Genomic DNA, 17090 nt, shown 5'->3' with positions numbered 1-17090 from the left:
AAAGGCTCCTTCTTCTGAGCTCTGGCTGCTCCATGAAGTCAGGATTGCTCTTAGGTTGCTGTTCTTAAGATCAAATTCTAAGGAAAAATAAGTGAGATAACTAAAATACTGACAGATGCTTTGGGAACAAAGTAGCAGCCCACCTTTCACTGTCTAGGCTGCTTCATCTTGGGCAAGGGCTGTGCAATTTTCATGGGCTTAGAGCCACAGAGGGCATTGATTGTTCATCCTCATCTCTCCCTTCTTCCTGCTGAGCCCCTTGTGCCATCTTTGAAAGAGACACAGACATTCAAGGGAGGCAAAGGACAATGAGTAAATGAATGTCCTTGCTTTCCTGTTGCTTTTTTTTTTGCATCCAAGACCATCCTACATGTAATTAATGACTGTGCAGAGCAAAGTACTCCTGGGAGCATTCAGTACATGAACAGCTCCACAGGTAATTTCTGGAGAGAAGATTTATTTATTGGCCAGCTTCACTCTCTGACACCTGTACTTGGTGATGAGTTGTGCTCTTTTGGAAATAACTGTCCCTTCTCAGAGGAGCTTCATCCAGAGCCTGGTGGTGGCAGGCACTCCACCCCTTCATTCCTGTTTAAGTTTGTTAAAGTTTACCTGTAGCCAACAGATCTTTTTTTCTTTTTGGTATTTTCCAGTTGAAAATACAAATAAAATAAAAATACACCTCATCACAAGGATGTCCATGTGTGTGGTACTTTTTTCCTCTTAGATGGACCAAAAAACACATACCTGGTCTTTAAAGTCATGAAGAGCTTTACAAGCTAGAAAACACTGAATTGGGAAGATGCTCTTTAGGAACATATTTATTTCCAAGGCTGAAAAAAGCAATGGAATTCATGAGGCTCTCCATAGCAAAGCATGTCTCCTGTATAAATTGTAAAATTCACACTCTGGAACAATTCCCTGTAACACACAGGATTAATTACTCCTAGTAAGAGAAGCACATCAGTGAGCAAAGTTCTTTACCAAAGAGAGAAAAAATGATGATGCTTATGAAACAATTCCAATAACAAATGAAAACACTGAATTTTGGATTGTGATTAAATCTCTTGTAACTGTTCTTTATTTTACAGATATGGCCTCTGAATGACTTTGGATTTCTACGTGCAAGCCCCAACGGCCACAGATTTCTTGATGATTAAAAGACTTATGTACTATTGACTGTTTTCATAGTATTTTCTACTAAATTGAATGGAACTATTTTTGCTTAGAATAAACACAAATATTACTTGACAAAGATATCTCTTTCTGAGATTACACCTAACTTCAGAATGGGAATGATACACTTGTGTCATCAACCAAAATGATGTGCCTGCCATCAGCAGGTGGTGCCAGGGCTGGCACTGAACACAGCACCAGTGGGGTTCCAGACCTGCTGGTGGGGTTTCCTCTGGCTGCCCAGTGGGGTCAGAGCTCAGCTTCCTCCTTAGCTGTCCTCTCAGGAATGATGACTCCATTTGTTCTGACACGGAGAGCCTCAGCCCAGCTCCTGCTCCTGCTCCAGGTGATGCCACTGTCATGGGGCAGGCACAGCCACTGCTTCCAGCTGCCAGCCTCTGCCTCCTCCTCCTGGGCCCCAGCCCTTGAGAGGATTTCATGAACTTAAATATTTAGCTTACAAATGGAAAATGTTCCTGTTTCCCACTGTTGAACTTTGCTCTTCATTATCTTCAAAGCATTCTCACATCTGTGCCTCCTGATTGAATTGTGTCATCTGAGCTGTGCAAGGATTTAACCTAAGAAGAAGGGCCCAAGAGCTGCTTCAGACTGAAATTGGAAGAAGCTGCTCTGTTGTTTGCTGGGAAAGAGACCTTTAGATCAGGAGATGCATTCCAGTTGTACAAACTCCTGTTCTGGGTTGGAGGTGTTGAGTAATGAGCTCTTCAGCTGCAGTAGGAGAATCCCAGCTGTGTGAGCAAAGGGGAACTTGTCATTTTTAACCCTGAATGAACTCATTCTTGTAGTGCCCCCCTTTTCTTTAACATACATTTCTTTAGTAGATTCCATCAGGTGTTTGTCCAGTCTTTGGAACAGTTTGTAACACTCAGTGTGCTTCACTGAAACAATCATTGCAGGATCTCGATAACAAGTGAACATGTGTCACAACAAACCAAAGATACATCTTTGGTTTCACTCTTGGAGACACTGTAATTCCCACCACATCGACAGGACAGAGTGTAGAGTTGTTCATCTGCCAAAAAAGAAAACAAAAACACCTTTAGTGCTGGAGAAGAATCAAGAATTTATTTGGAATTTTCTTCACAAAGCTGCTCTTAGTAACAACCTCCCACTGCTGAGTTGTAAGTATCGGTATCTGTGCTACCATTTGTAGCTCAAAGAATAATCTCAAAGTGTTTCAGTGATTGAGGTATTCTTACACTGAACAACCAGGGCCAATGGAGTCTCTTAAAAAAACCAAACAACCAAACCCAAAAACTCCAGTAATTACAAGGTGCACAATCTGATGATACTAAAAGAAAAATCATACAGATCAAGGATGCTTCCAAAACAGGCTGCTAACCCAGGAACCAAAACAAAAAAAAAGGAAAGTAGGATTTTTCCCCTCACAACTTAAAAAAAAAAGTTTAAAAATAAAAATAAATATCAGCCATTTATTCCAAAAGTAATTAAACAAGAAAAGCCAGAGCAATAGACAGGAGGGAAGGAACAGTGGCAGGTGAAAAAAGAAACAGAGGCATTCTACCATCACAGGAAGGGCAAGAAGATGCACAAGAGATATGGGAAAAATCTACGTACTCTCAATGATACCAGAGGAGAGCTGGGGGAAAAGTGGTACTGCAAGTGAGGGTGGGGAGAAATGCAGATGAAATGGGAAACAAATGTAACAGAAAGCTTGTCCCAGGAAATACAGCAAAAACAGCACTTAAAGTAAGGCAACAATGATGCAAGATGCAGAAAAAAAGAGAAAACATTAAGAGGGACAAAGAAAAGCATTGGGAACCAGCAATAAGGCTCTCATACCTTCATTCCAGGACATGTCCTCAAGATAAATCTGTTCATGAAGTGGCCATTCTTTTGTCAGGTTATCTTCTGTAAAGCAAACATGACAGATGCTCAGTCTTTTCTGAGAAATTAATGGGTTTATAAACCTAGCAGTCAGTCTGGTCCCTACCAGAGTCCTGCCTAGACCACTGTGTCAGTTCAAACTGGAGTTCTCTAAAATTTTAGGTTTCCATAGATCTGCATAAGCTGGAACATGTTCTCTTGTAGCCAGGAGAAATAAATGGTGACAACAAATTACTGAATTAAGACCCTGAAACCAGCACTTGTGTAAAATTAGGGGCAAACTTCTACTACATCAAACTTCTGCTACAAACTACTTTTGATGTAGGTGCCTTTCAAAAGCTGGCTGTAACTCCAACTCCACGAGCTGAAATGGTGAAGGTGAACCTGCACTTTGCACAGATTTGTGGGACCTCTCAAGATCACCCATCAAAACCTCCTGCACCCCCAGGGCAGCTGGAACAAGCTGACCAGGATGGGCAGATTTTAAATATCTCTACAAAAGGAGATGTCTCAGTGTCTCTCAGGCAATGCCATTCCTGGAGAAGGAAGAAGGAGAAGCCAAATATAAACCTTCCAATAAGCACCAAGGGCTTGTTGGGTATGAGAACACCACTGAGATTCCTGCAAGGAAATAAATCCTGCAGAAGAAATAACTCCTGTAAAAAACACTTGTAGGGGAAGAGCAGTCCAAGTGCTCTTTTATGAGAAAGAGTCTCTGAGCACAGAAAGAAAGTCAAGTTCTGCCTGTACCTGAGAGATCTGTTGCCATTTGATCCCCCAGTGAGTCCAGCATGAAATGAAAAGTGTACAACACCTACAGGTAACAAAAAACTGAGTTATCAAACTTCCAGAGCTTCCTATTTGGGATTAATGAAGCAGGATTACTCTCAAAAATTTTATAGGATTGGTGGTGGAGGTCTGGGACATGCCTCACTGCTAGAAAGTACAAAAAGGGCAGATGGGCCACCTGAAGATGTAATGCAAATTAATGAGCTTACCATACTTCAAATAAAGTAACTGTGAATCATAGAACCACAGCATCATTTATGCTGGAAAACATCTTTGAGTCCAACCATTAAAGTAATGAAGAAGCAGCTGAGGAAAAGTCTGCTCTCTCTTCTATTCCAAACATGGTATAATACAAAGCCCGGGGAGCAGAATTTCAACAAAGCTTTTCTAATTCATCCCTGCAATTGTAATTTTGAAAATAAAAAAAATCAATGGGCAAAAATAATCCTCACAGTTCCCAGGCTGAACAGAGATTGTTATTCATTGTTATTCTCCATCTGATGCTCAGATCTGAAGGATCAGGCACAGCATCTCCAGCAGGGCAAGGGAGGGATTGTCCTGCTCTGCTCTGCTCTGAGCTGGGGTGGCCTCACCTCGAGTGCTGGGGCAGTTTTGGGTGCCACAAGATAAACAAGAGATGAGGCCATTAGAGAACATCCCAAGGAGGCCTCGAGGACGGGGAAGGGCCCTGAGGGGGCAGAGTGTGAGGAGCTGCTGAGGGCCCTGGGTCTGCTCAGCCTGGAGGACACTGAGGCCAGAGCTCATGGTGGCCTTCAGCATCCTCACCAGGGCCAGGGCAGGGGCAGGCACTGATCTCTACTCTGTGGGACAGGGACAGCACCCAGGGATGGCTGGAGCTCAGTCAGGGCAGGGGCAGGCACTGATCTCTGTGGGACAGGGACAGCACCCAGAGAATGGCCTGGAAGCAGGGCAGGTTCAGGCATTGATCTCTGCTCTGTGGGACAGGGACAGCACTCAGGGAATGGCCTGGAAGCAGGGCAGGTTCAGATTGGATATCAGGAACAGGTTCTTCCCTCAGAGGGTGTTTGGGCACTGGGCACAGCTCCCCAGGGCAGTGCTCACAGCACCAGCCTGGCAGAGCTCTGGAAGGGCTTGGACAATGCTCTCAGGCACAGGGTGTGATTCCTGGGGTGTGCAAAGCCTTCACTGATCCCCCTAAGTCCCATCCAACTCAGCATATTCTATGACTGTGATTCTATGAAGTCTGAAATCTGGTTATCTCAAAAAAACCAAAATTTGCTATTAGTACTCTTGACTTCCCACATGATCCAGTACCAGCTCTTGTCAGGCAGCTTTGCACACTGCATTTATTTGCCATGGCTGGTTCAAGCAGGAGGAACATTTACCAGAGATGAACAAAGTTTTTTTTTATTTTCTAGCTCTCCTACTAAAGCCATTACCCAGCCTAATACACCTTGAGACAGCAGAAGCAGAAGCACAGCCCAGTCTGAGTTTGGAAGCAGAACATCCAACCCAATGGCTCTCAGATTTTTGTGCCCTTCCTTATTTCATCTGTATCACCGTTATTACAACCATGGCTCCTTGCTTGTCTGAAGCAAACTGGTGTCCCATTTTCCCTCCCAGCCCCAAAGAGAGTGGGAATGTCCCACTGAGTGCTGAGTCCTGTGATGTCTGCTCAGGCTGTAAAATTCTGTGTACTGAGTTTTCTTCAGAGCTGTCACTTCTGAAACCCACCCTGAACATCCGGGGGAAATGTGAGCAGCAGAACTTGGGAAACAAATTTTAATTCCCAGCACCACAGCCTGCCTGGCTTTGCCATCTATTGGATTTGTCTGACAACAAGAGGTGAAAGGATTCTGCAGCTCCATTGTCTCAACTGCAGGATCTAAGAAAACACTGGCAGGCTCATCAGAGAGGTTTATGAGCCTGCAATTCAAAGAGATTAAAAGGAAAAATCTACTGAGATTCTTTCAGGCTCCAGAACAACATTAAATAACTATTAGCAGCTTGGTTCAGTAAAGCTTTACTAGAGCCCTTGCTGGGTCATTCAGAAATTGTAAAAGAGGAAAGGTATTTAAGTTTCACTTGGAGATACAATAAATATTTCTTGGGCTATTTAAGGCTGAGTTTTAGGGAAAAGGGTTGCAAGCAGTAAACGGAAATTCAACCCTTTTAACAGTTTATGGTTATAGTAAAAATAGTCATAATACTTGAAAGATTTTTCTAGCTCTTTATCAGGCATACATACGTAGGATTGATTTTTTTTTTCAAACCAAACACAATTAAACTTTAAGATATGTACTGTCAGTCAAATACTGTTCACAGTATCTACTCTGCATAAAAATCACCACATACTCACTGGATGCTTTCACAAGTTAATTTTTTTAAACAGGCTTTTCAGTTTTAAAACAATTACTTAAATTTGAGTCTTTTCAGACTCTTCTCACTTTCCTGAGTCTTTTCTTAGCTGCTGTCTCAATTTAAAACAATCACACCTACTTTAATTTCAAATTTTAACAAAGTCACGTTGAGAATTTTCATAACAAAGAAATGCAGAAATACCAAAACAATCCTGCTGCATTTGTTGCAGATGAGATTTAACTCCAGAGAGTTCAAAGGCTTGTGCTCCAGCTGAGGGGCTGCATCCACAAATCCGTGGCTGGAGAAGGAACATCCACTTCTGTCACACACAGAGCATAACCTGGCACTCTGCAGATCCCTGCTATTGTCAGCAAAGGCTGCTTTAATCACCAGGTGTTACAAAATGAGCTGCTTTACACTAAGTACAACTTTTTGTGCTGTTTTTTGCCCAGAGCAGCTCGAGAATCTCCACCCTTGGAGACAGTAAAGCCAGGCTGAGCAGCTGTGAGGACTGGCTTGAGGTGGGAGATTGATCTGCACAGGGTGGCCTGGGAAGGTTCTTCCAGCCTCTGTGATTCTCTGGCTCTGTTGAGAAGTTTTCCTTTTTCCAGCTGTGTCACAAAAGCATGAACTTACGGGGTTCGGGGGATTTCTAATGTGAAAAATGTGAAATAGGTTTTATCCACACAAAAAACTTTTGGTAATTATCAGAGTCAAGCCTGATTTTAACTGCATATTTGTCTTTTTTAAGTGGGATATCAAACAAAGAATGGAAAAATCTAAGAAGAAAATCTATTGACAAAAAAACCCAAGGCCATTCTTCATAGGTAAATTCTTATGCAGGTTTTTTTTTTTTTTCCAGCCCCCAAATTTTTCATAGGGACTGTAAGCAAAAGATTCACCATCATAAAAAGGTATTCTTATATGGCAAAACAATGAATTGGAAAAAATTTCAGAAAACATACAAAAAGGCAGTTCTCATAGGATTTCCAGATCAGAAAAAGTTGGGTAAGTATTTGAGTCTAACCCCTGAACAATTTGTGGTTTGTCCCTTCCCCTTTAATTCTATGGCCCGAAGGCACCAAAAAATTAGGAGATTACTGAGAAGCCTTCAGAGAAAAGCAGTATTAAGCTATAAAAGCACATTTCACTTGTTATTCTCAACAATTCAAACCAAAAAAAATTTATACCTTAGAGCCCCACAGAATTTCATCTCCTTGGAACTTCTCTGGCTACTGAACTTCTGAGCCAAGTAGTTCAGATTGAGTTAGTGTAAGACCAGAAGGTACAAACAAACAAACAAACAAACACACACACAGAGCCACCCTTCAGATCCTGCTCCCTGGCCTCCCTCTGCACCTTCACTTGCTGTATTCTCTCTCTCATCACTATTCCCCTTAGCTGCTGCCTCAATCCCTTTGTTTCTGTCAGCCTTTATGGCAGTGTCCATGACTTTGTCTGGAATTGTGGCTGCAGAAGGAGCTTGACAGGCATTCAAAGAAGGAGAATTTACCTCCCCATCATTTTGCTGCCAGGGAACATGCTGGAAAGAATGCAGCAGCGCTGCACATGTCTGTCAGGTGTGGCCCTGGGAATGGCACCCTCTGTGCTAAAACAGAATGTCCCATCACCCAACACCTGCCTCAACAGAGGTACAGCCTGAGTCCCTCATTTACCAAGTCTTTCCTACACAATCTTCAGATGGCTTTTCAAAGAACTCATCTGGATGCAAAAGAATCACAGAAAATATAGATAATCTTCAAATTACAGTCAAAACTGATTTATAGATTAAGGACATATTTGTATGTCCTTAATCTATAAATCAGTTTTGACTGTAATTTGTAATTTTAAGGACATATTTGTATGTCCTTAAATCCCAAGGGAAAACAAGATCCTGATGTAGCTTTCTACTCCAGTGGACGAACCTGACCCAGGCAAAATGGAACTCCGTGGTCTGAATTTAAGCTTTAGGTAAAACTCACCAGATACTGAAAGATTCCCAACATTATCTCTAGTAGCTCCTTTTTCCTTTGCCCATACAATTTGTGAAAAGAGAAGGCACAACCAATATTACAATGGTAGAGTACAACAGCATGAGAGTGCTGGGCAGCAGAAATTCCTGTTCTGACATCACCTTCAGGCATTTAAAAAATAACTTTGAGATGAGAAAATTATTTAAGTCTGATCTTAATTCTGTTTACATTGCAAATAGAACAAGATCCAATTTTTTTCCATAAAATACTTATTCCACAACTCTGTTTTCACCCCTCCCCCTGTCTGAAGTCTGAAATACAAGGTTATTGTGGTGGTTTTGTATGGGAGGCATTCACAGAAGTGGTGAGCCACGAGAAGTGTCCTAGAAGTTTTGTTCTGATTCTAATTAGTTTTTCTTTTGGTTACTGTTAATAAATTTTTCTTTATACCCTTGTAAAGTTTTAAACCTACCTTATGTTTCTCCTAATCCTATTTCAAGGAAATGACTTAGTGAATATACTAGTGATTATCCAACACTAAACCCACCCCACTCATTAGCACATTACCAGAGAAATCTCAGATTAACCAACCAAACCCACTGCAGCCCTTTAAGTGCAGAATTCCCCCTGTGTACCTCCAGCACCCTCTGTACCCTGCAGTGATGCCACGGTGCCTTTGTGTCTCTGAGCTGTGTGGGGAGTTAAAAATCAGCACGAGGGCCAGGGGCTGATGGTGTGCCAGGGCACAAAGCAGGAATTCAATAACAAGCTGCACAGACAGTGGCCTTTTATCAGCACATTCCGCAGTGGTGGTGGCTCCACGTCAATGCTGGCCCCAGTGTGTCACTGCAGAGTGCCACCGAGAGTTTTCCCCACGGGCAAGCCACTATTATTGACTCCCCCCATTAACATGGAGGGTGGATATACATTTATTGAAGGTTCTAATGGAAGGCTGAGGGACTCCTATCCCGAGGCCAGAGCAGAAAGACAGCCTATCACTTCATGTAATGGTAGCCCATGTGTGACAGACCTGACCTACATTTCCCCCCTTTCTTTCTCACAACAGCCTGTCACTGTTTTAAGAAGCTATTTTCTGAGAGCTATAAAAAGGACTGCGTGCTAGAGCTGCCTGGTTAATATGTTATATTGAAATATTATTTACAAACCTGCTTTAGAAAGGCTACTTTAGACTGTGGATGAATTATGAACGATACCTAACACCCACAACGTGTCCTAATGGCTCTGGTTATAAATTCACACACAAAGAACACTAGGTGTGGATGGATTAATACTTACATCTAAAACACTACAACAAAACGGAGCATAAAACTTAAAATTAAGAATAATTAATGAAGCTACCTTTCTAAAATAAAAAGGGCTAAGGTCTGCAATCAGTATAAATTCCATAATAATTCAAACTATCAGGAAGAATGCCCCCTAACGTTTTGTTGGAAATCATTCTGTGTTTTCAGCAGCTGATGTATGTGTAGCTCAAGCTATAAATAATGGATCCACGCCTGAAAGTAGGACAGGAGTGAAAGCAGCATTCCGTTCAGCACTGAACGGCATTTTCAAACACCAGCTCACCACCACTCCCAGCCCCTGGCTTAGAGAAAGAGCTGCTGCCACTCCAGCCCTCCTTGGCAGGAACCTACCACGCTGCTGCAGGTCATACTCCTGCTTTGTCTCCTCGTTGCTCAGAACTTTCCAGGCCTGGTGGATCTCCAGGAACCGCTGCCCGCGCTCCTCTGCCGCCGCCTCCGCCGCGCCCGCCGCCTGCTTGTCGGGGTGGTGCTGCCAACCAAAAACAACAGGACAAACAGCTTTGGGGGGCTGGGGCTGAGCAGGCTGGGAGAGGAGCCATCCTTCATGCACCTCATACTCAGCTAGGAGGACACAGGAAAGGAGAAGGGCTAAGCTGAGGAGCCAAAGGAAGGGAGGTGGCGGCGCTGGGCACAAGAGGAACTGCCAGTTTGATTATCCCACTGGAAGGGCAGCAGAGCCACCAGTGGCACGAGTGTCACCGTGAGCACTGATGGCATTTTCTGGATAATTTGCTGATGGAATCACTGCCCTTATGGACAATTTACCTAGAGAAACAGAAATAGGTGCACACAGGAGACCACGACACAGGGACAAGAGGAGGTGCTGGCAGCTCTTGTGACACTGTGCAGAGCTAGACGTATTTAAACACAAACATAGATTTATAATTTAAAAAAAAATATTTAAACATAAGCATCAACCACTGCCCTTATGGACAATTTACCTAGAGAAACAGAAATAGGTGCACACAGGAGACCACGACACAGGGACAAGAGGAGGTGCTGGCAGCTCTCATGACACGCTGCAGAGCTAGACGTATTTAAACACAAACGTAAACACAGATGTATAATAAAAAAAAAATTAAAAAATATTTAAACATAAAGACAGATTTAAACATAAGCACCAATCACTGGCCTTATGGACAATTTACCTAGAGAAACAGAAATAGGTGCACACAGGAGACCACGACACAGGGACAAGAGGAGGTGCTGGCAGCTCTTGTGACACTGTGCAGAGCTAAATGTATTTAAACACCACATAAACACAGGTTTAAAATTAAAAAAAAATTAAAGTATTTAAACATAAAGACAGATTTAAACATAAGCACCAATCACTGGCCTTATGGACAATTAACCTAGAAAACAGAAACAGGTGCACACAGGAGACCACGACACAGGGACACGAGGAGGCGCTGGCAACTCTCATGACACTCCACAAAACTAAACCTATTTAAACACAAACAGATTTATAATTAAAAAAAAATTAAAAATATTTAAACATAAGCACCAATCACTGGCCTTATGGACAATTTACCCAGAGAGTGACTAGCACAAACAGAAATAGGGGACCATGACACAGGGACAAGAGGAGGTGCTGGCAGCTCTTGTAACACTCCACAGAGCTAAACATATTTAAACACAAACACAGATTTAAAATAAAAAAAAAATTAAAAATATTTAAACATAAACACAGATTTAAACATAAGAACCAATGTTTAGTTAAAGCTATCACATATCAATTGAATGCTGCATTACACGTGCCCAGCTTTTTTTATGATTTAAATGGTAAATAAAATATACGTGATCAAATATAATTTATACTACATGTAATTCTACTTTTGAAAATATGCCTGAACATCTTTCATTTCTTCCAGTTCAGTGAATCAATGGCCCTTCCAAATACTTAAAATCATGGATCACTGGCTACAAAATTGTGTCATTTTTGTTAAGAAATGATTATTCAAGGACATGGTTATTCAAGAAATCCCACGTTAAACAGGCAATAATAATTAAAATGGTAACACGTTTTCTTTCTCATTTGTGCAGAGCAGAGCATTCTGACTTGAGTGGTTCCAATGCCTGCTGAAAAGGAACCCTCAAAACTCCATCTTCCTGTAGCTTTAATTCATCTCCAGTAATCTCTTTTTCTGCTACTCTAAATTGCTCAGTATATCTGATGGAGCAACAGGGAACAGCATTTAAGTTGAGAAAGTTCCAGTATAATCAATATAATCAATATAATATATAATATAAAAATATATATAATATATAATAAATATAATAAATGTAATAAATATAATATAATATAATATAATATAATATAATATAATATAATATAATATAATATAATATAATATAATATAATATAATATAATATAATATAATATAATATAAGTTCCAACATATTCAGGCCTACCAGCTGATAACTGTGTCATAGACCAAGTTTTCCCTTATTCTGGAGCTTTAAGTGCCCTTTATACCAACATCAGCTGGGGCACTGGAATGTGAAGCAGATTTTAAGATGTACAATACCTGCTCTATAAGTGATTAAGCACATTTCTGATTAAATGAATCTGAGTTTATAATTCATTTTGGAAAGGAAAGCATGCTAGTAACACGTGTAGCTGACAAAATCCCAAATGTAAAGGAGCACTTCTCTGGGAGTCTGTTTGCTCACTGATGAGTGTTATCAGTGCTGATGAGTTATCAGTACATAAATCAGTGATCAGTAATGATCAGTTATCAGTACATAAATCCCCTGTACAACAACAGCAGGGATGGCTGGGCAAAATGCTTCCACCTCAGGTTGTTTCTCAGGTGCTTTTGCACACACACAGGTGGATGTCCCTCCAACCTCACATGTATACTAAATCCTGGTTTTGTTCCACTTGAAGTCCCCTCTGCACTCAAGCCTGAAGACTACCTTATAAGTTGCTAAAAATACAGCTGAAGAACACTTGTGATCCATGAAGATTCCTCCCTTTTCTATCTCTTCAACTGAAGATGACAAAATTCTGAGGTGCAAACAAAACCAAAAAATCTTGATCACGCAAAAAACTGCATGAAGTCATTGTATTCTATATAGATAACTTCTAGGTATTTGGGTTGGCCACAAAGTCTACACCTTCTCAAATCAGTTTCTTAGAAATACACACAAAAATTATTGAATGACTGCCCAAAGCAGACTCAAGCATCCTGGCTTCTCTCCTGCCAACCATGTTGAGAAAACACTCCCACCAAACTGGCCACACTTTCCCTTTGCTGCACCAAAACCTTGTCTGACTGAGAAATGATTCTGAACTATACAGGAAGCCCCACACCACAAAAGTACTGTGGAAAGATAATAATTGATGCAGAAAATTAATTATTCTTCAGATTTAACACATAGCCCTTAACTCCTTTCCTACAGATTTGGGAAATTTAGTTTCTGCAGCATGTGCAATTTTTATTTTAGAAAGACTACAATTTCATCAACTCCATTGTAGGGCACCTACTCATTAAAATACGCATCTACATCTATCTATTTCTATCTATTTCTCTCCATTTTGGTTTCCATGCCTTCTGAGCCTATTTGCTCCTTCCTCTCTTGGCCTTTCTCACCTAATGCCTTTAGCAAACTACATCTACACTAAGAAAAATCCTCAAACATCAGCTCTTTTATTCTAATACTCCTCTTATTCTTTTCTTCTATTCCAGTGACCCCATTTCATCTGGATTTATGTACTTACTGTTATGCTCTTACTGACTTATTTTTCCACTCTCTAGCTTGCTAATCAAAATCCAGGAATTTGTCTGCAGCAAAAATCCACTCTTGATTCAACTGCCCTGCTCTTCCCTCTCCAAGAGAGCACACAAAATGTCCTCTCTCCAGTTGTTTTAGACTCTGTTCAGCCACTCAGACACAGAGGAGACTTTACAAAAGTACTCCAGTTCAGAGGGAGCAATGTGGTGTCAATACTTCACAGAATTCAAATTCACGGGGTTGGAAGAGACCTTCAAGATCATGGAGTCCAATCCAGCCCCAACACCTCAACTAAACCCTGGCACCCAGTGCCACATCCAGGCTTTGCTAAACACACCCAGGGATGGGGACTGCACCACCTCCCAGGCAGAACATTCCAGAACTTTATCACCCTTTCTGTAAAAAACTTTTCCCTTCAGACATAAATCATGCTCTTTTTTGGGACCTTCCCTCGCTCCTAGTTACCAGATTCTTGTGTGATATGATGGATTTTGGTGATCTCCTCTTCCCTATTAATTGTCATGGTTTTGCATGGGAGACGTTTTTATCTGTGGAATACAGTGAGAAATATGATTTCCATCCAGCTATGAATTACCTTTTTAAAAAAACCCACCAGTTTTCACAACCTACACTACAAAACCTTCTGGAATGTGTAAAACAAGCATAATTATATTAAATAATAAGCACTGATGAAAGACACACATTGACAGCCCCAGTGAGGATCAGCTGAATCCAGCTCAGTGGGAGCTTTACAGGCCTGAGTTTTACACTGGATTTGTAATGATTTGTAATCTCCTCCTAAACTTGGAATACACAACTTAATGTGACCACTTCATGTGGTCAAATTTTTACTCAGCTGCTTTTCCACACACCAGATTTAAAAAGCTGGTTATTTAGAAAAGGTTTAAAAAGTGCTATCCCTTCTCATTTAGTAATTAATTAATACACTACTGTGGCTATTTTGCCTTGTGTATAAAGGGTATTCACTCCAAAAACAAAAGATGCACCACATCCCTAATTCTGTACATCAAACCAGGAGCCTTCATTTTAGGAAAGTCACTACTGCTTCCAAATTTTAAATCACCTTTTGTAAGTAAAAAATAATAAATCTGCTACAGTGTATTTTCACAGATAACTATAAAAAACTCCTCCCTGCTGAAATGACATAACTTTTAAGTAAGCCACTTAAAATGTAGAGTTGCTTTTTCTGTCTGAGGAAACTGAAGAGAAATCAGTTCTAATTTTTTTTTCCAAGATCAAACTAAGGAGTACTCTCTACCTTCTACAGCTTTGTCTTTCCTACTTTCCAATATTTTCTGCAAAGTTGTCAAGCTTTTGCAGGAATCTTCAGCAGAAAATAGAAAAGTAATATAAAAAGGATGAATCAAATGCAGCTGCATTAAATTCTTGACCTTCTCTTCTGAGAGGATTATTTTGGAGAAATATTTTCAGATTTTAAAATTTTTACTATACACCATTTAGGTTTTTTTTTCCCCATAGTGGAAACCATTTTTAAGGCTCTAAAATTCAAAAGTAATGACAGGCATAGAACAATGCTGAAACCACCAGAGCTCAAAAATTCAACTTAAATTATTCTGGACTTACTATTGTGAGTCATAAAGTAACCATTAAGTAGTGAGGAAAACCAACACTTAGAGTAAATTTCTAAACAACCTGATTTATTAAAGATTTTAAACTCTGAAATCATCTACAGTCTCATGGAATCACCTTGCTAAATTGAACTGACAAGTTTAGACAGGTTTGGAATTCCTGCTTTATTTCCATAGGGGATGTGTGCCTATATTTGAACAAGGGATATATTTGAAGCTGGAGATGTGCCCTGAGTAAATCAATAGGAGGATTTTACCAGAAGATTACTTAGATGCACCAAGTATTTCTACCTTTGAAAGAACTACATCTAGTGACTAAACCTGACCTTTAAGCAAGAGCAAATGATAGAATATTAACATCTCAAATTAACTCAGTAGCTTAGCATCCTTAACCCTTTCTCCATGTTAGGCATAGATTATTTTTATAGCTAGACATTATTTTATCCATGCAACACAATGAGAAGTTATCATTTCCATCCAACTATGAATTACCTTTAAAAAAAAACAATTTTCACAACCTACACTACAACACCTCCTGGAATGTGTAAAAAAGATGTGTATTTATATCAAAAAATAAGCAGTGATGAAAGACACTCAGCAATGGTCAGGGAAGAGAAATTCAATCCAAACTCAACAAAGAGAACACTCTTCCTATGTGGTGCAGGCACATTTTTGATGAATGAAAGAACTGAATTAAAACTGCAAAGAGAAGAGATGCCAGCCATACAAAACTGGTGGACTGAAATGGCAGAGGTGGAGGTGGCCCTGGATAAACACAGCTTGAGAGCAGGACACAGCACTGACAGCCCTGTCCTGGCACACGGAGCTGGACACTGCTGCTCAGAACAGAAAATAGGGATGGGGAAAACATTGGAAGCAGCTGGATGAAGAGAGAAACCCAAGCCATTATTTCTCAGCCACATGGCTGGGAATCCAAGAGGATGAAACTTTGAGTCCTCATGGGAACTGCACAGATTAACAACAAGCAGTTTTGAATCCCATTATCAGTATTAGGGGGTTCAATCTATTTGTTCTTTTATCAAAGCTCAATATCCAACAGGCAATACTTTCAAATTTCAGAATCAGAACTTCTGCCCCTCAGAGTATTAAGTCCAAACTGTTATTTTATTTATAGCACATTATGGCATAAAAAAAATTAAAATGGGCTTAAGCAAGCCTCATGCAAACAGCCTTGCTCTGTACAAAATTAAACAATCATGCTGCACTTAGACAAAATGAACAAATCAGTACCACCGTGTCCCTTGCAGTACAATGAAGTTCATCCTTTTATCAAAGAGACAAGATCAAAATGCAGAAATTAACGTGAACATAAAAATCCCAAAATTGGGAGCTATTGGAAATTGGGAGCTGTTTAAAAACATTTGTCCTGCTTTATTCTACATGTACACATTATCAGCTGTAATTGTCATTATCCACAGGTTAAGCAAATGAAGTCAGGACAAAACCTGTCAAGTGTTCTCATCTGACACATCCATAGGTCGATGTGAATCTGTCTGCACGTCACAGAGCCCATCATAACACTTCACATCACATTACAAAGAAGATGCAAGACAGCCAGCATTAAGCAGGAAAATATTAACTGGCTATTTCCTATTTAACTTCTGACTGAGGCTGGATTCTTGTTACATTTCCCTGCCTTAAAAAAAAAAAAAAAAAACAACAACAAACCACCTCAGTAAATTTAATGCCAGCCTGTTCTTAGGAGGAAACTCCTTTGCCCCTGCTTACAATCTATGTAGTAAATACCACTTTTTACTGAGACTTGCCAATAAATCTCACCCCCTGACACAGTGTCTGTTCATACTCAGTTTTTTGGCTGCTCTGCCACAAATGCCAACAAAGGGACCAATTAATGAAAACTTTCTTGATACATTCCCAGTGGATGAATGTCTGCCTTGCAGAAGGTACCTTGACAACATCCATCTCACACAGGCCAAATGGTTGCTCTGTGGTAGCAATTAAGACACCACCAGCCTTGGCTAGATTTAAACCAACAACCAAATCTGTGTAGGCCTGAACAAATGCTCATAGAAATCTGGAGAAATTAACTGCTAAACAAGGGCTGGATTGGGTCATATAATTGCATCCATTTCTCTGGTTATTTACAGACTGTGAGGACACATTTTAGTAAGAAAGCAATTACAGTTCCTGAAACAAAATCTCTCAATCTGGCCACAATATGTAAGCCACATCTATAAATATCTAAGAAATCAACAATTATTTAAAATTATTTCAAAAATCAAAA

General features: G+C 40.4%; 2 protein-coding genes across 5 annotated transcripts in view; one reads left to right on the top strand and one right to left on the bottom strand.

Moving 5' to 3' along the window:
- IMMP1L (inner mitochondrial membrane peptidase subunit 1) overlaps positions 1-1255 on the top strand; it is a 32097-nt gene extending 30842 nt beyond the window's left edge. The window contains exon 6 of the mRNA XM_063160548.1: positions 1092-1255. Within this exon, the coding sequence (XP_063016618.1) occupies positions 1092-1160 (69 nt within the window). The 3' untranslated portion in view covers positions 1161-1255. The remainder of the gene's footprint in view (positions 1-1091) is intronic.
- The window catches only part of DNAJC24 (DnaJ heat shock protein family (Hsp40) member C24), a 33600-nt gene continuing 17316 nt past the window's right edge, over positions 807-17090 (bottom strand). For all 4 annotated transcript variants that reach the window (XM_063160552.1, XM_063160550.1, XM_063160551.1 and 1 more), the window contains exons 3-5: positions 9806-9944; positions 3001-3069; positions 807-2209 (exon numbers count right to left, since the gene is read on the bottom strand). In XM_063160552.1, coding sequence (XP_063016622.1) covers positions 2085-2209; positions 3001-3069; positions 9806-9944 — 333 coding nt within the window. In that variant the 3' untranslated portion in view covers positions 807-2084. The remainder of the gene's footprint in view (positions 2210-3000; positions 3070-9805; positions 9945-17090) is intronic.

The sequence above is a fragment of the Melospiza melodia genome, chromosome 6, assembly GCF_035770615.1.
Source record: "Melospiza melodia melodia isolate bMelMel2 chromosome 6, bMelMel2.pri, whole genome shotgun sequence".
NCBI classification, from domain to species: domain Eukaryota; kingdom Metazoa; phylum Chordata; class Aves; order Passeriformes; family Passerellidae; genus Melospiza; species Melospiza melodia.
This window is presented reverse-complemented; position numbering and strand designations above follow the sequence as displayed.